The sequence below is a fragment of the Sceloporus undulatus genome, chromosome 1, assembly GCF_019175285.1.
Source record: "Sceloporus undulatus isolate JIND9_A2432 ecotype Alabama chromosome 1, SceUnd_v1.1, whole genome shotgun sequence".
Taxonomy (NCBI): domain Eukaryota; kingdom Metazoa; phylum Chordata; class Lepidosauria; order Squamata; family Phrynosomatidae; genus Sceloporus; species Sceloporus undulatus.
The window spans coordinates 216,263,214-216,288,075 of NC_056522.1; the positions used below are offsets into that span (position 1 = coordinate 216,263,214).

The 24,862-nt window shown below is 38.0% G+C and overlaps 1 protein-coding gene across 7 annotated transcripts in view; it reads left to right on the top strand.

The window, feature by feature from the left end:
- Positions 1-24,862, top strand: part of PLA2R1 (phospholipase A2 receptor 1) — a 72,898-nt gene that overhangs the window by 42,377 nt on the left and 5,659 nt on the right. For 3 of the 7 annotated variants that reach the window (XM_042445249.1, XM_042445252.1, XM_042445253.1), the window contains 12 exons: positions 607-739; positions 2,114-2,149; positions 3,680-3,837; positions 5,427-5,491; positions 7,129-7,232; positions 9,544-9,686; positions 11,061-11,178; positions 13,230-13,360; positions 17,134-17,278; positions 18,412-18,650; positions 21,679-21,847; positions 24,287-24,427. In XM_042445249.1, the coding sequence (XP_042301183.1) occupies positions 607-739; positions 2,114-2,149; positions 3,680-3,837; positions 5,427-5,491; positions 7,129-7,232; positions 9,544-9,686; positions 11,061-11,178; positions 13,230-13,360; positions 17,134-17,278; positions 18,412-18,650; positions 21,679-21,847; positions 24,287-24,427 (1,582 nt within the window). Of the gene's footprint in view, positions 1-606; positions 740-2,113; positions 2,150-3,679; positions 3,838-5,426; positions 5,492-7,128; positions 7,233-9,543; positions 9,687-11,060; positions 11,179-13,229; positions 13,361-17,133; positions 17,279-18,411; positions 18,651-21,678; positions 21,848-24,286; positions 24,428-24,862 lie in introns of those variants that run through there. The other 4 variants (XR_006101382.1, XM_042445250.1, XR_006101383.1 and 1 more) reach the window with 4 other exon arrangements.

Below are 24,862 nucleotides of genomic sequence, written 5' to 3' on the forward strand. Positions count from 1 at the left end.
CTACCCAGATCTGATCCCATGTTCCACCTCATATAGTTGTGACAAACCTACTGTATAAGCATACATAGAAAATGGAGGGTGAGTGAGCTGGTGCCAAGGAACAACTGGCCTGAGGAGGCCAGCCGCACGGCAATATATGCTGCTCTGCTGGACCTGAGTGAAGACTGCCCAGTGCAGTCTTCGCTCAGGTCCACTGCACCTTGCAGGCAATCAGATGTGAGCAGGTAGCTCACTCCTCTTTTGCTGCCACTCCTGAGTCCTATACCGAAGGAGGATGCTGAACCTCTTGGGATGGAGAAGGCACCAGTCAGTAGCCATGAATCTGCCCACCTCCACATTGGCCCCAGCACACAACTTTGGTTCACAGCCCCATTTATTTAGCCACTTGTGCACATGATAACAGGGTACACATGTGAATTTTGGTAGTTGTATATGAATATGTATAGTATGAGAAATACCCATTACAATGGCCATAATTAATCAGTGCCCCAAAGGAGAAGCATCTGCTTCAAACCTGTTTTGTTTTGTTTTTTGGGTTGTTGTTGTTGTGATATTTTAATTTTGCCTCTGAATCATCCATGAGACTAATGCATTGTTTTGTGACAGGTTGCATCTGCCTTTTTAGAGAAGCTTTATATTGAAGATAATATGAGGAACTGTGCTGCATATCAAATTAATGGAACAGTCTTACCATTGCATTGCAGTTCAGAGCGTGAATGGATATGCAAAATACGAAAAGGTAAAAATGAAGTATACTACTTATATGTTGTAATGTCTTTAGCTCCTAAAATGATGATTGCTGAGAAGGAGGACAATACCTCAGTGGTGGAGTACATCCCTTGCATCCAGAAAGTCCCTGGGGCAAAACCCTGCTTCTGCAGTTAAAACAGGATCAGGCAGCATAGGACAGTAAAAATTCCAGCCTGAAGCCCTAGAAAGTTGCTGCCAATCAGGAGGCATTAATATGCTAGCTGGGCCATTGGTCTGATCTGTTTACATATGTACTACAGTTGACTGAGCAGTAAAAATGGTCTCATCCTAAAGCAGGACACATACCACTTGTGTCAACTGAACCTATATATAACTACCAGCTTTGGCAGGTTTATAAAATTTAATATCGGTGTATTTTGTTAATTAGTTTAGAATTTTCCAAAATGAAAAATACAGTGGGCCCTCAAATCCGCTGATGTTCAAGTCCCATAGTACTAACGGTGGCATGACTATGCAGCCATACCACCATTAGGGACAGTGGGACTTTGCCACCCCATCCCACCCAAACCCCGCCTTGCCACTCTCACAGTGGCAGGGAGCTGCCTCTTCTTCCCCACCTCCTCTTTTTCTCCTCTTACACTCTCATGTTGCTGTTGCCGCAGCTTTTCCTCCTCTCTCCTCCTCCTCTTCCCTGCATCCCCATCCTTCTGTTACCTCTCCCGTTGCTGCTGCTCCTTTTTCTTCCTCCTCTTCATCCCACCTTTGTCTCCATTCCTACTCCTATTCCTTTTCCTTTCTCCTTTTGCTCTTCCTCACCTCCTCCTCCTTGCTCCTCCTCCTCTTACTCCTTTCCATCACCACTGCTGCCACTCATCTTCCTTTTCCTTCCTCCTTCTCCTTCCTCCTCATCATCTTCCCAACCTCCTCCCCCCCCCCCCCCCCGGGCGGGCTTGCCATCCACAGATGCTCAGTTCCACAGATGGCAAATCTGCAAATACATAGGGCAGACTGTCCTCCAAAACCCAAAACTTTTTGGGAGGGTGCTTACGATAGTGACACTTTTGGTTTCTGATGATTTGGTATACACAAACTTTGTTTCATGCACTAATTATGAAAAATAATGTATAAAATTACCTTGAGGCTATGTGTATAAGGTGCATATGAAATGTAAATGTATTTCATGTTTATACTTGAGTCCCATCTCCAAGATATGTATATATATGCAAATACAAGTATTCCAAAATCCAACAAAAATAAAGAAAATAAATGAAAACCAAAATACTTCTGGTCCCAAGCATTTTGGATAAGGGAGATTCAGCCTGTAGTTAAGTAAATGTTAAAGCTGCTGTATGTTTAGTATAAAACCTGTGCATATTCTTTAAATTGAATATTTCTGTTACAGGAATGAAAACGAAGATTCCACAATGGTATATTAATGGTATGGGGAAAATCAATGTTCTTTGTTTTGCACCTGTTGAATGGTAATATACTAATTACCAAAGTAATCAAAATGAGGGGAAGTTTGCATTTTTCTAAAGGCTGGAATATAGTAAGTCTGCAAATTTACTTGGATAACCAGTGGGTTTTTTTTAAACTTCCCTTCAAAAAAGCCCTTCATTTTACATTCCTGCTTTTCATATATAACAGAAGGAATCCTTGAAAATGTAATTGCAGAAGTATATCTTTGAAATTTAAAGAAATAAGGTTGTTCAAATGGAAACAATAGATGTTGTGGAAAGCATTTTATGCTTCATGGTGGTTGGGAGACTTCCAGATATAACCAAGATGTAGTATCTGGGGGGATGGGGATGTGCTGAAAAGTATTGAACCAGGAGTTTGTTGATTCATGATGCGGACTTATGTCAGAGCAGATACAATAAAGGTGGAGAATATGAAGTCCATTCACCGTTGTCATTCTGCAACTCCTACCAGAAGTAGCCAGCACAGTAATTGTTGCAAGATGATGGGAGGGGCACATATCCTCCATTCCTAATCTACAAGAAGATTCAATATGTCAAAAACCATTCCAAAAAGCAAAAGCATTAATACCAGTTAATATATATTTAGGGCATGATCCAGCAAAAGGTCCTTGGAAACAACCAAGCATATGAATAAATTTCCCCCTGAAATTAATGGTACTTCAATACATTTAGCATCGTCTGAATCATGCCTTTATCACAGTTTTTGCTTAGCTTTGTGGTAAAAAAATAAACACCTTGGAGCACTATAGGTAGTAGTTGTAAGGCAGGAATAGGCGAGTGTGGCCTCCTGGATTGGTTGGGCTCCAACTTCCTAAAGCTTCAACCAACATGGTTAACTATCAGTAGTGATGGGAGCTCTAGTTCAGACCCCATACGTTATTATATGTTGCCATGTCTGTCCTGTAGCTGCTGTATGGTCTATCTACTGCTGGAGTGCTCCTTTTCATTGACAGGCAAAACCTGTCAATGCCTTCCAATTACGCTGTTTTTCCACTACTGAAAGAGTGTGATAAGTTCTTTCTGAAACAGTTCCAATGTGCAGGGAGTCACATGGTGCAAGTGGGCATAATTATGCTTCCCCTCCTGTTCCTATTCCCAAGTGGGCTGTTTTTCTTCTTTTCTTTTTTTCTCAATTTATTTTATTTATTTATTTTAAACTAATTTATTTGCCATGATTGCACAATTGTGCTAAAATAAATAAAAAATAAATACAGACTGAAATGCATGCTGGGAAAGGGTTAGGGGCTATGGAGGCTGAAACCAAAACTGAACCAACACCATCATACATTTGGAGAGCTGTGCAATAGTGATTGTCCCCAAACTGGTGTGGTAACATCCTTAGCATCTACATGGAGAACTGATAGCAGTTGTATATGTGCTATCAGCATCTGTTCTATGATATACAGTATATAGCAACAAAATAGTATTAGTCACAGTTATTTTCCCATGCATCTATTCACACAGATTGTATTTGACTTGATTTTTAGAGCCATCGTGGTTTTACTTTCAAGGAGCAGAATACCTTTTTTATGACAGTGCCTCAGAGTGGGCCACTTTTCAGTTTGTTTGTGGCTGGCTCCATGGTGATATAGCAACAATACATTCCTCTGAAGAACAGAAATTTATTCAAAACAGAATAAAAAAGGTAACATTTCTACAAATGTTCTACATTTTCAGGGTTCATCCCCCCCCCCCACACACACACACTTTATAAAAAGCATTGGAATTATGTAAAAAAAAAGTACTATTAAAATATATAAGTATTTGTAGCTGTGTTTCTGAGGCAACTGTGTTGGATCCGAGAGCCAATTTTCTGCCCCTGAGACTTTCCTGGAGATGCAGGGTCTGTCAAAATGCTTTTTAATAAATGGCTGGATATTCAGTATGGAATACCAGGGGGTTTATGGTAAACAGCACAGGAGAGTTCTGCACCCTCCATTTAAAAAGAAAATTGTTGCTTTTTTCTTTCATGATTTTCATCAGAGGAAGTACACCTTTCTTTTGTCCAGTAAAAAAATGTTCTAGGATGTTTGGAGAGGCTGAGCACCATGAAAACAGCTGTGGGGGAGGCACATGAAACTCTAGGACCACACTTTAAATCAAATCAGGTTTAAATTAGCCACCCTGAGTGCTTTGTAGATCATATTTGACATGATATAAATTGCAAAATATTTTATTGCAAAGTAAATATTTTTGTAAAGTGCATTTTTTGCCATTGATTCCTCTGCCACTCACGTCCCCAGTGACAGTTCTCCTGTAACTATATTGCCCACAATAAAGTTACAGAAATAATTTCAATGCAGTTTCAATTCTTTGTTTTGCTTTCATTACATTGAGTAGTTTTTGCCATTGTGCTATGCCATATACAGTGGGTCTTTAATGTCCATTGGGGTTTGGTTGGATCCACCCACCCCCACGCCCCACCTTGTGGATAATGAAATCCATAGATGCTCAAGTTCCATTAAATATAATGGCATAGAAAATGGTGTCCCTTATATAAAATGGTAAATGAAAGTTTGCTATTTGGAATTTATATTGTTCTTTGCATATTTTCAAGCCATGGATGCTTGAATCTGTGGTTAAAAATTTCTGTGGATAAGGAGGGCCAGTTGTATATCATCATCTGCACATTTTAAAAGTAGAAATCCTTGCATGTAGTTTTTGTGCAAAAACCAAACAAACTATAGAACAAATGTCATACTACAATAAAATAGATTAGTATGAAGTTTACACAAAGTAAATTAAAAGCCAGAATATCCATTGTCTTGCAAGCTGCAATACTGTTAGGTCTCATTTATTTTATGGTGAATAGCATGTCTAGTCTGCAGTCCTCAGATTTTATGGCACAAGGAATCCATCATGGAACATTCAGACCGCCATCTTATAAGTACTTACTGGGAATAAATTTATTGAACTTAATGGAACATGCAAGTAGTTAAGTATTGGGTAGTGCATTAACTTGTGCTGTACATGAGTCTTACTATTCTGTGTGCTGTTTTCTGTCTTGCTTTCTTGAAACAGGGATGACGTGTGTGTGGTCCTCTTGATATTGTTGGACTATAACATTTATCAGCCTAAGCCAGCCTAGCTAATGCTAAGGAATGATAAAAGTTGCAGTCCAACAGCAATATGCCCATGTTTCGTAGGCCCAGATAAGTCACAAAGATGCTGATTAAAGACAGCCATGTGTCAAAACACAAGAAAGACATAATATTTATAACAATTATTTTTCAGGTTTCAAAAATGAATAAAAATTGGTGGATTGCATTGCATTCAAAAATACCAAGCAGAGGGTTTCGGTAAGACTGTACTGTCATATAGTGTACATCTGTTTTTTTCCTGACCAATCTTACAAATGCATTTTTGGTTTGACACATAGGGAATGCAGTCTGGGCATCTTGTTTATTTTCAGTTTTTTCTGTAAGAGAAAGATGTTACAGTTACAGAAGCAACTTCTAGATTAGAAAAATAATTGAACAGAAAAATGTGCTGAAACAATTCCTTGTTGCTTGATGTAATTGCCTTGGTGAAAAGATTTTGACTTTATAAAAAATTTCGGTTTTCCAAAATCTTCTGTTTTAAATTCTGGAAAATTATAGTACTATAGACACCATTTCATTGCCTTACAGCTTCATTGACAAGACAGTAGTGTATTACAGCTTGAATGTTGTGGAACTGACCTCTCTGATCATATTCCTTAATTTTACACTTTTATTATGCAACTATGTTTACATAGACAATATGTTCCACTGCATTCAGATGAGCTTGTTTCCAGGAAAGTGTGCATAAGAGAGAAACACTTTTGATGGAGTGTTATTCATTAATCATACTGGATAAAGGACATTGCATTCATATTTATTCCTTTCATTGATTAAACTACACAATTAAATTCAGTATTCATCACACTTACTCATTTCCCACCTTTCCTCAACTAAACTAAGGATGGAATACAGGGGGTGAAGGTGGTCTCCATCCGGGCACTGATCAGATCCACATCCTCTTAGCTTCAGTTTGGTGCTGCATCAGGTTACCAACATTTGTGGCTGGTGAGCATCTGTAGAATTTTGTGAGGTTTGCCCAAAATGGCTACCACGGTGGGTATGACCAGTCATAAATGGTGTGTACTAGAAGGCAAACTGGTAAGGCCGAAAACATGTTTTGTTACACACACACCACAAATAAAGGTGAGAATTCCAAAACATAAACTTGCTGTTTTGAGGTCACTGTTTTCTGTTAAACACACTGAGCCTGAGGCAAACTGATGGCTCAAACACATAACTTGGTCAAGAAGCTGGTTACAAGGCAAGGATAGAGTCTGAGACTCAAATGATGTAAGTATCCATTTCAAAGAAGTCAAACTGATTGTGGTCAGAGAAATACTACCCAACACATCCACATGCAAAGAAATACAAACAGCAGCAACAACCAGACAATATATTTATAGGCAGAGCACACGCCACACCAAAAGCACAAATTAGTCAAAATCGACACCACTTTAAAACATACAAAGCTGATACTAAAAGCAAACAAAACTCTGCAAAATGCATATAAACACTCCATTCCCATTCTCTAACATCTCTCCCTTCCCCCCTTCCTGCCTTGCTACACTTACCCCATCGTCCTTGAGCATGATCTGCTCAGCTTACCCTTTTTCCCTAGTCTCTCACCATTTTGGTTTTCTAAGTATTTCTATCCACATGGTTCATGGAAATACTCTTAGAAATAAAGACGGTACTGGGAGCTGGTCCTTTGCTTTGATACTTCGATACCAGTCTTCCAGATTTTGCTACCCTTCCTTCCTTCCTTTTTTTGTACTCAAGACTTTTGAGGTATCCATAATGGGGACCGAACCTCATAATATGGTATGGTTAATAACTTTGGGATAAAGGCTTTCCCCATAATTTGCAATAAATAAATAATCAAAATGCCTTTGCAGGTGGACAGATGGCTCACCACTATTATACCAGAACTGGGGACAAAGTGGAAAGAGTCTTGTGTATGCTGGGGGAGAAAAATGTGGTTATATTTCTTCCCAAACAGGTGCATTTTATATTTTCTGTTTCTCATATTTCAAATGATTTCATGAAACCTTTTGGTAAAAACAACTTGCTTCCAGCCCAAAGCATCTCCATCAGTGAGCACTGATGTGATTCATTCTCTTAGAATCTACTGAAATCACAGCATTGTGGGATTTCTTTCCTTTCCTTTTCCCCATGTCACCAGTATAACTCTTGTTATGCTTCATCCTCAACATTTATGTGTTGGCACAGCATGGCTGAGATTTGAGCCTATAGTTATCAGTGGAGCAGTTGAAAGTTTATGTAATCATAAAGATCCAGAAGAGGTTATCTGTACATCAGTGTGCATATCAGTTTATGTTCAGGAACTACAGGCATAAGCTGGACACACGTCCAAATGATCATGGAACATATATGTGCTGCATTACTTTATATTAGCAGCTTTACCAACTGTTGTCCATTGTGATGTTGGTTATTTTGCTTGGTTCAGGAAATACCTGAAGTAGTTGACAGACTGGATCTGAAACCTTGCTGTGATTTTTCTTTCTCTCTCAATAGATAGCACACCAAATTTGGTGATTCTGTGAATGAGCATGGGGGTTTGTATTGCATGGATGACAGCCAGACAGACACCAGCTTTCCCATCTGCAGTATGGAAATTCCTATCTGCAGTGTGGTGAAGCTATTAACATGTTAATTACCAATATATGTGACTCATACTGTCTTGGATGAGGAAGTGAAGGTATCTGACTAACATATGAGATTAAACTGTTGTTTATGATTAGCAAAATAACAATTTTCCTCTTTCAGTGTGTCTTGTATAGAATTGTTTTGGGCTGGTTAAGGGATGTTCACTTCAAAAGCAAACCTCAGTTAAATCAAAAGGACTTCAAAGTAAATAAAAGATCGACAGATTAGTTGTATTGTGTAATAAGGTATAAATAAAGCAGTGTCCAGAAAAAAAACTGGTTCAGTTTCAAAATATTTTAAAATCCTGAACTTAAATTCCATTGAAGATGTGGCTAACCGTTGAGGACACATGCATTGGACTGGATTACAGTACTAGTTTCACTTTTGTCCCATTGAAAACATTTATGAAAAGCAAGTTATTTTTGGATGGTACAGTGGATACAGAAGTCAAACATTTCTGACAGGTTTCTTCCCAATAGTAATACAAAGTGAATTTATAATAAATTGTGTATTTCATGGCCATATATGGCAGGGGGAAGCAAGAAGCTGTTTGCCAGAACTGTAGCAAAAATATAATTTCGGCCACAGATTCTACATTTGCCATCCAAATTATAAATACTCTAGTGCCATATGGTTTTGTTTGGATCCCACCCACCCACCCTCTTTTTTTCAAACCTATCCTTTTTTGTTTTTTAAAGCAATTGCTCAGCAATCCATCTCACTGCAATAAATCATTCAGGGTTCTGACTAACAGTTCTCTATATATAAAGCCAGTGTGATGTAATGGTTTAAGTGTTGGAACTATGACTCTGCAGACCCAAGTTTGAATCCCAGCTCAGCCATGTAAACCCACTCTCTTGGCAAGTCACACTCTTTCAGCCTCAGAAGTTGGCCATGGCCACCCCCCTGTGAAAAAACTGGCTAAGGAAACTCCATGATAGGGTTGCCTGAGGGTCACCAGAAGTCAGAAATGACTTGAAGGCACACAAGAACACAGCCAACACTTGGGGAATGGGACTTCCTCTTTACTTTTTGTCCCCATGAAGCCATTGTGCAGTGCTGCCTCCAGATCTGTACTAGAGAGTTGCTACTGGAGCAGATTTTGGCTGTGAATAACTGGTATGTAGGCAAGGGAGATGATATCCATTCTGCCAGTAGTGTCTGTTCTACTAGAAATAAAAACAGTGGATTCCTCCAACTGTGAAGGCGTATGCTGAAATGAAATAAAACTTGCTGTATTTCTTACACAGTGTATACAAATATTCATTTTACAAATATTAACATACAGTACTTTTTTAGTTATTAGTGTTGCATTAACACTGACTGTTGTGGGAGTGTATTTTGATAAATACGCTGGGGCATCATCGACACACTGGTCTCTGGACACTGATATATGCACACATATACATATGATATATATATATAATAATATCAATAATAAATTATAATGTATAATAATATAATACAGACATAATGTACTAATAATTATAATGGATAATGTATAATAATATTATGCAGTATAAAATAATATGATAATTATAATGTTATGGTTATAATGATATGTACATTCAGCCAATTTTGTTAGATCTGTTTTTACACTGTAATTTTAGTTTTGTTAACTATTATCTAATTGTATATCTTAGGACTTTGGAGTTTTGCAAATTGTACTATATCGCTGCCTTGTATTTGCAAACGTAAAAAGATTTTGACTGTTGAGAGAGAAGTGCCAAAACAACAGACTCCTCAGGGAACATGTCCAAAAGGGTGGCTCTATTTTGGATTTAAGGTAATAACATGTTTGGTTAGGTTTTTAAAAAGAAAAAAAGAAAAGAATTTTTTTTTACATCCCCAATAACCATGCTTGTTCCTTCTGTTCAAAATCGTACTTTATCTATTTCCTTTGCTGCATATTCTCCACTCAGATGGTAGATAGAATAGCTCTCTGTGATTACAAATGGAGCACCTTTTTCCTATTCCATTTTAAAGATAATTCATTTAATGGTCAGCCCATTAAGGCCATGCTACTCTTTAATTAAACTCAAGGTGTTTAATGTTTAAAATAATTTTAATGCCACATCTTGAATTCTGTTATAAAATAATAAATAATTTTTCTATTTTACTGTCTTTATTGTCAGTGATAAGGAAAGTTGCAGGCAGAACTTTGGAAAAGTTACTTCTTTGGGCAGTAGCCCTCCATATCAGTTACTTTTTTCAGAGTTGTAAATCAAAGAGAATGAATTTTTCCAAGCTCTGTATTTGGTGCCATAAAATGATAAATTGGAAAACAAACAGTTTGCAAAGTGATGAGATACAAAAGGGACAGAAGTTCAGGGAAATTCCAGCAGTGAATACACTGGTGGAAGCAAAACTGGAAAGTTGTGCGGAGAAATTTTACCCAGCTAGTTCTGCATCCTTTGAGGTTGGCTGCTTACACTTATGTATTTTTATTTCATTCTAACTCTTGTCTATATAGCTAAAATCCCATCTAGGTGATTCATTATATAATTGAGTGCAATGTGTCTTTGAGAGCCAACATGGTGAGCTAGTGTGTTGTACAGGTCTGAGTGTCAGGCTGTAGCTCTGGGAAACCAGGATTCTGATCCCCACTCAGTCATGGAAACTCAATGGGTCACTTTGGACAAATTACACTCTGTCATTCTTAGAGGAAGGCAGTGGAAAAAATCTAGGATAGGGTGGCCATGTGCTGGAGGCAACCTAGAGGCATATAGTAACAACAAATCTGTGTTTGAATTTTGATTCCAGGCTTTTTAAAAATGCCAATCTTATTGGCCAGGGTGAATGGAAGAACTGATAACATCACAGCAGTTGGGGAAGAGGAATTCAACTCTTCCCTCCCCCCCCCCCCCCTTCCTGTGGAAAATTCCTCTTCTGAAGCTGGCATTTGTTTTGGTGGGAAATCCCCTGGCAATATCTATGCCATATTATTCTGTAATCATGACAGATAAGTTTACATATGACAACAGGGAAGTAGATTGTACCTTTCTTTAACACTGCATCATTGGTACTTCTAAATTTCAGGCTCATGGACAAAAGAATTTTAATTTATCTACCAGTGAAAACTATATTATATTATTCCATTTTCTGATCACAAGTCTCAGTCTAAGAGTTCAGTTAAATAACCATTTCCTTCTGCCTATAGTGCTTTCTTCTACAGATTCCAAAGGATCCAAGTCATCTGAAAAGTTGGTATTCTGCCCAAACATTCTGTAATCACTATGAGGCCTCACTTGCTTCAATTGAAAGTGAAGTTGAACAAGGTACAGTACAGTTGTATTTTATACCATTATACAAGTTTGAAAATGTATTCTAAATATGTACACTTTGAAAAATCAAAAATGATGTTTAGTAATGGTTAAGGCCATTTCATAAGCATCACTGAAGAACAAAGGGGAGATACACACACACCTTCTCTGGTGCAATTGCTTTAATTCTTAGCTAAAGTGAGTGAGTTTCCCATTATGCAACTTTCCATGGCAAAAAGGCAGTTTTGATCTGACCATGTAAGGCTAAGCACAATTACCAATCAGAAAAGAAAATCCTGGATTCAAATGTTGCTGTCTCTACTATAACTCTAAATTATTACTGTTCAGGATTTGCCTAGAACTAAAGATCTTGCACTCTAGCTGTACATTGATTTTTAATTGGAAAAGATACATTTAGACAGAATAAGATGAAAATTTAGAAAAGAAGTGTGTCATCTGTTTATTAGAGCTATGGTCTATACACATGACCATGAACTGTGCATTACCCAGTTATAGTAGTGCCATACCACTTAAATTATCATAGGTCCCTCCTGATTTGTACTTGGAATTCTATTCTTGTTTCTGACCTATGGGAGACCCTCCTAAGGTACACTTATCATGGGGGTTTCTTGGCAAGATTTATTCAGAGATAGTTTGACATTGTCTTCTTCTGATGCTGAGAGAGTGTGACTTACTCAAGGCTGCCAAATAAGTTTCCATGGCTAACTGCTAGCTCCAATATACTCATTAAAAATTCTATCCGTTATAAAACAAGACATGCAGGCAGTGCAGTACATTATCAGAAAACTTTCCCCCATAAACACTTCCCAAAGGCCTGTTGATGCAAAGAAGTGTTTTATTTGTTTAAGGCATTTAGCCCACAAGTCTCCCAAGACAATGAACAAATGAAAGCAATCAGAACAATACAAAGATAAATCATTTTAAAACACATTAAAATACACTTTTAAAGACTTTGGAAAGCAGTCTAAAAACAATCCTAAATACAATTTTAAAACAGAACAACTTCAAATGTTAAAATCCATGTGAAACAGCACTGTTTTGACTGCCCACCAGAAGCGTAGAAAAGATGGAGCCAACCTAACTTACTTGGATAGGGAATCCACAGTTGAGGTGCTGCTACAAAGAAGACTCTATTATGTAAATACATATACCAACCTAACTTCACAAGATGTTGGGACATGCAGCACAGCCTCCTCTGAGGAGCTCAAATTTCAGATAGACTCATGTGGGAGGAGATGCTCACTACTAACTAGAAGGACAACAGGTAACAAGTCAGACTTCCTCTCTAGGAAGTTCCACTGGCTACTGAGGAGGCCTTGTCCCACTTTCGTTCCAGATGTATTTTTCAGGTTGATGTGGTGGAGAAAAGAAAATAATGTTGTCAAAAATGTTGTTCTTTGAAAATGAGTTAGTCCGAAGTAAATAATGCTAGATAGCGGCTTTCATGTCAGTGAGGCAGTGAATCCACTGCAGGCTTTAGATATTTCTGGTGCTAAACCTATGTAGCAAATGTCAGTACCTTTGCTACATCCTTTAAAGATTTCCCACAAAGTCCACAGCTTTGTCCTTCTCCCAATCCATAAATTATTTGCCAGTTGCAGGTATTCCTCACAAAGAAATTATTTGGGGGGTTTGATGTTGCCAGAGCAAAAAGAATGGAACAGCAGAGATCCAAACTGAAGCAGAGAAAGGAGCAGCAGATTTTTCTCTCCCTACCAAAGAAATAATTAATCAATCCTATGATATTGAAATAAACTCAAGTAAATTCATTGAGACTTGAATCTGAGCAAATTCATGTAGATCATATGTCCATTGTAGTGAGTGGGTGGAAAAAGAAGACAAAATTTCCCAGTGAAACCACTGGGCCTAACATTCTGATATTTTCAGCTGGTTGCATGAGACAGTTTCATTTCTCACTTTTGTATTAATAATGCAGCAAACACTATATCCCTGAACTGTTTGATTTTGTATGTGCATGTGGGCATGCATGCATATGTGTATCTGTATAGGTGCTTTGTTTATTAATTTTGTTTTACTTTCTCCAGCTTTCATCACAATGAACCTGTTTGGGCATAAATCTAACGTCTGGATTGGTCTTCAGAGCAGTGATTATGCAAAATGGGTTAATGGACAGGAAGTGGAATATTCCAACTGGTCTCCAGTAGGAGTAATGCAGGCAAGTGCTTATGAGGTTTTATGAGAAATTTGTGTGCATTCTCATGATGTTTTTTATACACACACACCTTTTTGTATCCTCCTTTTCAAATTTTCTGACAAATGGGTTCACCATTTAAATGCTGGGAAAAGTAACATTAACTAGGTAATGCCTTGAATCCCATTTTGGGAGAAAGTTGAGATATAAATCCAATAAATGAATAAATTTATTAATATATAAATAGGTATAAAAAGATATTATATACATCAGGGCTATTAGCATGGTAGTCTGTAAACCACTTCCTGTCCACAGACTTTTAGCTGATGGTTCTTTTTTTCCAGGGAAGTTCCAGGGACTTGTAGTCAGTGGGAACAAATATAGTGCTAGTCCCTGGCACAGTGGGGGGAAATCTGATGGTCTCTCACATTAGATAGGTAAGAGGCAGATAGCTTTGATGACTGGGTGACAATGAAAAAGTGGCAAAAGGTGGCTTCCATGCCATGGGTATAGCAAATCAGCCCCAGGTTTCAGTCCAAACGTTACAAGAAGCTATCAGTGCTCAAAAGGGGGAGAGCCACAAATCCTTACCTTATCTGATGGCCTCCTTGGTTACTTTTTTGAGAAAAGTGTAGAAGGTATTATGTGGCTTAAAACTGGGAGAAAAGAAAGCAGGTTGTACCCTGGAAGAAAAGTAGGTTAGAAATTAATTAATTAATTAGCGTACTCGTCCAATTTGAAAATGTTTTCCTGAAAGAAAGGAAAGAATAACAATGCATTTTGTATCTTTTTGACTGGCAAATGACTTGCAGAGTGGAAACTGAGGGGAAGCAATCCACAGTGTGATTTTGGACAAACCAATTGCAAGTATCTAGCATCAATCCTCTTCTCAGTTCCCCATCTGAGAATGAGGGAGGACAGCAAAGCACTCTCAGACTGCACTAGCAAACACTATTGTAAAGCAGCACACTTTACATGCTTCTGATGACTGGAGTGTAATAATAGAGAGGTATAGTTTTTAAAAGGGAAATAGGCCAAACATGAAAGGAGGAGGAGGAGTGCTATATGTCAGGGATGTTTACACCTGTGAAGAGATCCAGGACTTCAATCCTGGAAGCCAGGTACAGGACATCTGGATAAAAATGAAAGGGAAAATAAACACCAGGGATGTTATTGTGGGAGTCTACTACAAACCCCCAAGTCAAACTGAGGAATTGGAAGATGCCTTTCTAGAACTACACACTCAGAAAGGAAAGATGCCGTAGTGATGGGTGACTTCAACAATTCTGATATTGGCTGGAAGTCAAACGCAACAGCAGAGTTTAAGGTCCAGCAAATTCCTCACTTGCCTGGCAGACAATTTCATTGTTCAAATGGTGGAAAAGGCAATGGAGGAGATCAGATATTTTAGATCTAATGCTAACCAACAGGGATGACCCAGTTAATGGGGTGGAAGTAGCAGGATCCTTAGGTGGGAGAGATCACATTTTTCTGGAGCTTGTTTTACAGTGGAAAGGGGAAGCCAAGAATAGAAATATATGCATTCTAGACTTTAAGAAAGAGGATTTCAGTAAACTTAGGGGAATACTGTGTGATCTCATAGTCAGGGATACTAAAAAAGAAGGGAATTCAGGATGGATGGGAGTTTCTCAAAAGAGAGGTTTGGAAGGCACAATTTTCAACAGTTCCAATGAGGAGGAAAAATAGGAGATGTCTCAAGAAACCAGGATGGATGACTAAAGAACTTTCAGCTAAGCTAAGTTTTAAACAGTAGATGTATAAGAAATGGAAAAGGGGGAAAATCACCAAAGTGGAATTCAAATAGGTAGCATGTGGAGGGGGAAGGTCAGAAAGGCTAAAGCGAAGGTTTGTTAGAGAGGCTAAGGATAATAAAAAAAAGCTTTTTTAGGTATGTACTTAGCAGCTCATCACAAAAGTTAGAATCATACAAGCCATCATATTCCCTATTACCATGTATGGATGTGAGAGCTGGACAGTTAAGAAAGATGATAGGAAGAAAATCAATTCATTTGAGATGTGGTGCTGGAAAAGAGTGCTGAGGACATGGACAGCCAAAAAGACAAACAGATGGATCCTAGAGCAGATCAAGGTGGAAACCTCTCTGGAAGCCAAGATGACCAAACTGAGGCTGTTGTACTTTGGATACTTCATGAGAAGGAAGAACTCACTGGAAAAGACAATAATGATGGGAAAGGTAGAGAGAAGTAGGAAGAGAGGAAGGCCACATGCCAGATGGATGGACTCTATTAAGGAAGTCACAGGTATGGAGTTGCAGGAATTAAGCAGAGCAGTGGAAGATAAGGTGTCTTGGAAATGTCTCATCTATAGGGTTGTCATGTGTCGAGATTGACTCAAAGGCAGTTAACAACAACAACAACCTTAGCAAAAGGAAGAAGGAGGAAATGGTAGGGCTGTTGCATGGAGAAGATGGTGAAATGCCAAAAGTGGCCAGGGAAAATACAGAACTAGTCAACACTTATTTTGCCTCAGTTTTCTAACAAAAGGAAAAGGGTGCTCAACCTACTGCTTTATCACACTAGGGGGCAAACAGGATTTAAATGAGAATTAAACAGGAAATGTCATGTGATAAACAGCAGGCATTACTCTCATTTAACTTGTTTAAATCCTGTTTGGCCCCTAGTGTGATAAAGCAGCTAAAGAAAATGGAGCAGATGATGCAGAAAGGAGATGCAGCACAGAATAAGTAAAGAGGTAATAGAAAATAATTGCTTAATCAAAATGTATTCCAGTCCTCAGGCCCAGATTAACTAAATCCAAGGTATTAAAAGAACTCACAGAAGTAATCTCAGACCCACTGCAATAATCTTTTGAGAATTCTTGAAGAACAGGAGAAGTCCTAGCAGACTGGAGGAAGGCAAATGTTGTCCCACCTTCAAAAAGGGAAAAAAGAGGACTCAAACTATTACTGTCCAGTTAGCTTGACATCAGTATCAGGGAAGATTCTTGATCAGCTCATTAAACAGAGCGTCTTTAAGTCTTTAATGTCATAATCACAAAAAGTCAACTTAGGTTTCTCAAAAACAAGTCATGCCAGACTAATCTGATCTCTTTTTTTGTTTTTATAAAATTACCAACTTGGTAGATTGAGGCCTGTTACAGACTGCCAAAATAAAGCTGCTTCGGGTCTCTTTGGAGGTATGCTATTTAAATGATGCATGGGTCCTAAGAGTCCAGAGGTTGCACCAAAGCCACACTCCATTCCTAAGCACCGAAGTGCAGCTTTGGTGCAGCTTCCGGATTCTTAGGCTGCATGCAACATTTAAACAGCATACCTCCAAAGAGACCCGAAGCAGCTTTATTTTGGCAGTCTGTAACAGGCCTAAGGGAATGCTGTGGATGTAGTACGTCTTGATGTCTCTAAGATTTTTGGTAAGGTCTCCCACAATATTCTGCAAACAAGCTAGTTAAATGTGGGCTAGATAATGCAACTGCACCACACACATGCAAAAAAACAAAAACGGTGTCAGCAGAGTTGTAAAAACCCGGAGGTTTTGTGGAAGTACATTTTTTATCCGCAAAAAATATTTAAGGTTTAAGAAAACCCCAGAGGAGACTGTGTTTGTGCAGTAACCATCGAACTCTGGAGGGGGCAACAGAAAACCATGGGACAGAGGAGTGGAGTGGAGTTTGGGACTTCACACTGCAACATAGTTGCAGGTCAGATTTGTCTTCTATATTTTTACTGTTCCTACCTTACATAAAAGTATTATATATTGCTTTTCACTTTATTTTCCACTGTAATATATTAATTTCAGAATCACTATGATAACAGCTCTGATATTCAGGAAGAAGCTCCACTATGTACTTTGATATTAAATAATCCTAGTTTCAATTCAATGGGTAAATGGGACCTAGAAAATTGCAAAAAAACCAATGGGTTTGTCTGCCAGAAAGCTCAAGGTACAGAATTATTTTTTGCTTTGCTACTGTAAAAAATTACACAAACATTTAACATCTCCAATGTGTTATAATGTGTAATCCATATATGTGGATGACTCATTCAGCCAAATTTTCTAGAACTAAAGCTATGCATGCTTCCAGTGGTTCCCTACAATTTCAGCTTAGAAGCAGTCATAGACCCATACATTTTGATTGCCTGTTTTTCTCCATATCTTAGTTGCAGCAGGTTATTTTAAAGGCATAAAGTATTTTAGGATACCATATGAGTCATAAGTTACTCCATTAAATTTAGTAAAGTTGTTTAGGCCATGTAACAATTAATAAACACAGCTAGTATTGTAAAACAAGCATGGCTTACATTCATCTTACTGCAGTTTACTGTATCTGTCTGGTCTCTTTCTTTGAAATAAAATATGAAGTATGTCACCCCAGAGGGAGCTGCTATTGATAGTAAAGCTTTACACTCTTTCTGTCTCCCCAAATTGACTAAAGCTTCTTTAGAAAATGTTTGTTGATTCTTGTCCTTTCTTATACTCCAGCTGGCACCTTGGAGCAGAGGAAATTCTTAATGCTTAAGAATTAATTGTAGTATTTTACAGCCTGAACAATGGCAGTACTTTAAAACCTAAAGAATTTGTTTCTGTTAGAAATATACATAGGTTAAGACGTTTACTCAAAAATATATCCTAAAATGAAGTTTCACATAAGACTCTGCCCTTAACCCTTGCATAAGTGGGGGCTTCCTTTAAAAGCATGAAGTTTCACACTTACATCACAGTGCAACATAAGTGAGAAAAGAGTTCAATAATGAATTTTTAATTGTAAAAAGAATTGCTTTTAAAGCTATCTTGGGTGCAACAACAAAAAAGCAGATAGAGGGAGCTATTATACAAATGTAATTCTTGCCTTGTACGATAAGTTCCTGAGAAAACAGCTTCTTAACTTTGTGGTATGCTTACAGGGAAGTCATATAGGACTTTATAGGTCATAAACAGCTCTTAGAATTTATAATCTTTCCAGAGATGACTATATCCTGTTTGAAAAGTGAGAATTTATTTAAAGTAAACAAAAAACTAGAAATTTTTAAATGTTTTTTGAGTGACTCTTGATCTTTTATTTTCACCTTGCCACAGATACATCTAGATATACATTAGACCCTTCAGTCATGTACCCAATACCAAATACTTTGGAATATGCAAACAGAACATATATTTTAATCAATGGCAATATGACTTGGTATATGGCTTTAAAAACATGCAAAGAAAATGGTGCTGATTTGGTCAGCATTGCAGACCACTATCACCAGGCCTTCCTCACCATAATTATAAATCGACTGGGCTACAGTCACTGGATTGGATTGTTCATTTCTGATGTAAGTTTTTGAAAACTTTGCCTCTTTAACATGGTGCATTCAGATAGAATGTATATTAAAGTTAAGATGCACAATGAATTTGTAGAGAAAAGTAACTTTTGATTTCAGCCACTTTCTCAGTTCAGAGACTTGAACATTTGAGTGGAAGAGGGAGGAGTATAGAAGCAGATCCTAGCTATATAACTCAATGACATAGGCACAGAGAAATACATTACAGTTCATTCCATAGCTTTTTATTGCATTGGCAGGAACATCCGTCAGTACAGATCTGGTCAGAACATTAATATTGATGGAAGGTAGAGAGAGAGTTTTCACTGATTCATCCCTCCTTCTGCTTTCCACATATGTTTCTACCATCCATTCTTCTGGATGATTCCTCAACCTTCAGGAAGAGATATTAGAAACACAGAATCACAGAACTGAAAGGAATTTCACTGGCCTTCAAGTCCAATGCTTCAGAACATCCCCAGCAGATTGCTGTCCAGAGGCGGTGTATATAACTCGGTTATAGATGTTTCTTCTAATGCTCAATCTAAATCTGCCTTCTTCTTACTGAAAACCATTCGACATAGTCTTTCCCTGCACGCTCCTCTCTATGACAGCCCTTTAAATATTTAAATGGTGGCATCATGTAATGTTTCAGTCACCTCTCAGCTTCTTCACCAAGCTGAACATACCCAACTCCCTCAACCTTTCAAGAAATGTGGGACATTGAAGTAGGATAGGGAATCAAGAAACTTCACCTTCTCCACCTTTCAGCTAGTGGAAAAACCAAAATGTCAGTGAGAAGTTTTGACTTTGATCCGAACATGAGATATTCCATGTTTGTCCAGATTTAATGAGCTGGGGCCCTGAAATATTTAGATTATGTTTAGTCAAGAAACACCCATATTATTACAAAATTCTGAAATGGGACATTTGTCTGCATATCACTCAGATTTGAAGTCTCCAGAGGCCCCAGATTGTTCCATAGACCCATTAAATCATGAGTGTTGACTTATTCAGCAGTTGATTCAGTGAGTCTTCTCTAGTAGCGACTCAAAGTTGGATTTAGGTCAAACAGCTTTCCAGACTGGCAAAGCTGTTTTTTAGACATCTAGGAAACTGAAATTTGAGATAGATCTGAAGAGATATTAGAAGAGTCTGCCAGGAGTGTGAGAAAGTGGTATGCACTTAGTGTAGTGGGCACTGGTTATTAGAAAAGTCTGGAAAACAGATTTTTTTTAATCTAGCAGCCAAAATACAGGATATGTCAAGCAGACCATACAACAAGGCAAGTTGTACATCTTTTGGAACATCAAGTTGTGGAGATTCCACATGCTCACAGCCATGCAGGTGGATCTATATTTGCATATTGGAAGCTTTATAAATTATCAGTTTATATGAAATTTCCTGTCTTATTATGAGCTCAGTTGGGACTCTGAGAGCCAGTGTGGTTTAATAATTTGAGCACTGAGTACAATTCTGAAGATCAAGGTTCAAATCTCTGCTTAGCCCTGGAAACCCACTTGATGACTTGGGCCAGTCACATTCTCTTAGCTTCAGAGGGGGACAAACTCAAACCCCCTCTGAATAAATCTTGCCAAGAAAACTCTATGATAAGTTCACCTTAAGGATCGCCATAGGTCAGAAATGACAACAATAAAAAGAATTGGATCTGCAGAAAACATATGAAGGAAAAGCCTCCTTTTTCCTTTAGAATAGAACACCTTCCTCTGTAACCACAGACAAGGAAATACAACTGACTTGTATTTTTAGGGAACTCGTATGGCTCAAAGGGGCTTATAATATTGTTTACATTTAGGTCTTTTACATGCCTGAGAGGCAGCCCCATTTAGCCCTTATGTCATGGTCTTCAGAGTTTTTTATTCAGAACTTCTTATATCCTTGTCTCAGTGTCATTATTTTGCCATCTCCACCAACAGTAGCCAATGACATGGAGCAGGGTGACAGAAGCCAAAAATATGGAGCTTTCTTATAGGGGACTATTACTGGTTATTACAAGAAGGGGACAACTTGTCAAGAGGGATATCATTTTTGTCAGTATTTCCCCAATATGGAACATGTATCCAACTTATAAATAAGGAATCTAGGAAGTATTCCTGGAAAAATCAGGTACCTGCTATATCTCATTACTGCAAAAGTAAGCCAAGAGCAGTAGAGAAGTGGCTTTTGGCTTTACCTCTCCACATGCCTTTGAAGCATTTCAGTTTTCCTCACAGAGGGAGATGGTCATGAAAGTGTGCCTTTTGCCAAATGAATTTCCCAGCATGGCAAAAGACATGTTTTTATGACTACATCCCTTGGGAAGAGAATAGAAGTGCTTTGAGGCATGTAGACAGGTAAGCAGAAAGCTACTTCTCACGGCTCTGTCTTGGCTTATTAATGTGATAAGACTCTTAGAATGAATATATTGCTCTGATATCTTGCCTGTAGGCTGTGCAAATCTGTGCTGTTTCCTTAGCACCGATGTTTGTTTATGCATTATATTTAGATGAATGAATATTGTATCCTTCCACTGTAATCATAATACAAAATCAAAAATTAGCAATATCAGTTTTTTTCATGTTACACAGTTATAGCATTATGATTCCACTGTACCCTATGGAATGCTGGGTTTTGTAGTTTGGTGGGTCACTAGAATACACTAGAAGAGAATTCTAAATAGATTTAGAATTTAGAAATAGAATTCTAAATTCTAAATATTGCAAATCTCAGGATTCCATAGATTGGCACTATAGCAATTAGTGGTAGCAACATGCTATAATTATGTAGAACTTGTGTATAATTTAAAGAAGATTAAAAATTAAAATAAATAACAGGAAATAAAAACAGTTTTTAAATGGGCAGGCAGCTAATAAAGTGCTCAGTCCAGCAGATTAAATGGTTACTAGAACAAAAGTATCTTCTAGCATTTCTTAGATGGTAGGAGGCAATAAGAGAAAGGCCAGTCCGACTTCCTAAGGTAGGCAGTTCTGCAGTTTAAGTGGAGCCACTGCAAGACTTAATCAGATACTTCTTTTGTCAGAATGGACTTAGCACTGAATGGTCAGATGGTACCAAGCCTTATTTTACCTTCTGGGCAGATGTGGAACCCCAGACTCCAGGAAGCTGCATTTACATAGATGTTAATGGACGCTGGAGAAGTACTGGTTGTGAGAGACTCTTGAATGGAGCAGTTTGTCACATTTCAGCCAGTAAGTCTATTGTTCTTCCACGTAGTCTGTGTAACTCACACAGATTCTTAGAGTTTTCTGTGCCTGCTCTTGAGACTTCCAGAGGAGATAAACAATTTCGGTGGGAACGTTTCAGTGACAGGCTTTTTCCACCCTGTACTATCCAAATGTCCATGTCTTATGAATCTAGGGCAGCCAAATTAAAAAAAAAAATGGGGAGGGCTTTTATACCTTTAACTGTTGTGTAACACAGAGAGTTTCAACGGGGATCGCTTGTCACATAACCAGGTAACAAGCAACACCAGATGAAACAGTAGTCCTCTCCAGTTTTCACTTTGGTAACCCTATTAATGATATATTTCAAACAGTAGATCAATTATTATATTGACCTTAAAAATGCTTCCAGCAAATAGCCCATTCTGGTCTTTGAGCATCTTTTTAAAAGCAGAAGTTGAAATAGTGAAAATGTCTTATTTAAATATTCTTGATGTGTATTTTACCAGCAATTTGCAAAAACATGTCTACCTAAGGAAAGAAAACAGTTATCCCAAAATACCAATGAGACATTGTAATCCCCATACACAAATGACATATGTAGTATTGGCTGCCAGTGTGGGAAGTTTTAAAAGGGATTAAACAGATTCATATAGTGTAAGCCTATAAATGGCTGTTAGTCATAATGCAAGAAAAGAAGAAAGGATAAAACCTAACTCATTGAAATAATAAAAGGTAAACAAAAAGAGTTATACAGTGCGCCCTTGTCTTACACGGGGGATCCATTCCAGACACCACCACCCCCTGCGTAAAGCAAATCCCGTGTCTGATCAAGCCCCATTCATTTGAATGGGGTGTGTTTCCGCAGCACACACCAAGGGCGCATACCCCATTCATCATATTAGGACTCACCGTCCATGTGACCTGAAGCCCACATATGGTGAGCCCGCGTATAGCGCAGTCGTGCTGTACCTTAATATATATGTGTGTGTGTGTGTGTGTGTAAAGTTTTATAACAAATATAATAAAGCACTTAAATGATCAATTATTCAGATTTTCACTACACATTCCATACTGTAAATAGCAGTTTGGGAGAAGGTCCATAGGGAATAAATAAATCATTTTCTGAAGGAAATAGATAGCCTAAGGCCCCATTCAGTTCTTCATTTAAACAGAAGCCAGATACTATCTTCCTCAGTTACCAATGTGAACTTTGTGTTCAATACCTTTTCCAAATACAAGGCTGATGTATTGGTAAAAAAGTACAAAGTCTGTTACGGGTCAGTGTTAACTGCAGAAAAAATCCTACATCATAACCAGTGTCCTACAAATATTTAAAACACATACAAACATTCCAAACTTGAACACTATAGATTACTTTCAATGCACATGTAACTTGAATGCAGGATTTGAAGAGAGTGATAGTACAGTTGCCTCTCCATTTTTTCCAGTTTGGGATCCACGTCCCTCACTTATGCACAAGCGGCAGAGGAAGGGGGATAAAATGGGACGTGTGCCCACAATGCACACCCATTGGCACCCGCAAGCATACACCACCATTCAAGCCAATGGGGCTTGAATATTGGCAATTTTGTTTTTGTGGCGGGGGGCTGGATCCCCTGCTAAAACAGAAGAGCAACTGTAATAACAAATATGCACAATTGTAGAAACAATTGTAAATAGCCAAAGACAAAAAAATAATGAAGACAAAGATGGTTAGATTTCTGTCCTCCAATCCACATCTTCGTTTAAACCACTGGGGATTAGAGTATTTAGTTTGTGAATCCAATGTAGTTCTTCTTTTCTCAATTTATTACAGCCTTCCTTTTTTTTAACCACCATTTTCTCTAGGCACCAGGACTTACTATCTTTCTCCTCATGCTTAAACTCGTGTTTCATTAATGGAGCATACATATTGCATGCATATATATCATTTATACCCTAACTCTTTTTCTTTATCATTTAATAGTAATAATGCTACATATTATCGCCCATATCAGAGGCACTGTGCTTCTGAACACTACTTACTGAGAAACATGAACCAAAAGTTCCTATTGCCCTCATGCTCGAATTGTGGACTCTCTGTGGACATCTGTGTTAACAGCAATACTAATTAACAGTAGCACTGATGCTGGAGAGTTTTTGGAACAAGCAAGAAACAATAAAGTGGTCCAGTGAAGAATAGTAAACATTATGGTGTGGACCTGCAGCATACTTCTTGGAGGAAGTTCCAGAACAAAACAAAAATTGAGCCAAAAGCAGAGTTGCCCCATTTCCTCTCAGATTTTGTCATTCTGCCCCGGGCATAACACACATAAAGTCCTCCCATATAGTTCTAAAACTGACAGTAATATTATGTAGCTGTTACAATAAATGAATGTAAAGTGTGTGGAACTTTTAGAACATATGTCTGGCTGTGGCTTGTTCCTGATACTTGTTACAGTTAAATATTTCCTTCTCTCACAGAGAGGAACTTAACAGCAAATAAGGGTTGGTGTGATGAAAAGACTGTCCCTTGGATAAAATTTGAAAATAGTTGCTACAGCTTTTCCACAGTTTTTGAGAATTTGAACTTTGATGAAGCATTTGAATTTTGCAAAAAGCAAGGTAACTTCTCGATAACTACACAGATTGACAGAGATCTGATAAGCCTTACATTATTTTTGTCAGTATTCCATTCCAAGTTCAAGATTTGTTATTTTTTTTAAAAAAACTTGTTGATGTAGTTGGACATAATGGATACAATCCACAAAAAGCTAGATATAACTCAGGTCTTGCCAGAATTGTGGGTGTGTGGCCATTTTACATATTAGCATATATATAAAATCAGTTTATAATACCATGCAATTCTTTTTGAAATAGGAATGCACTTGGCAGTTTATATATAACAGCAGATTATCATTGCTAGATACCAGTTTGAGGCTTGCTTTTTAAAAAAGCAAGTCTTCCTAAAGAAAAAAATGTGTATTCTGCCACTTCTGTCCAGCAGGGGATTTGATTTTGATTTAAAATGGATTGTTTAGAAAATTAGTGCAGTCTTCT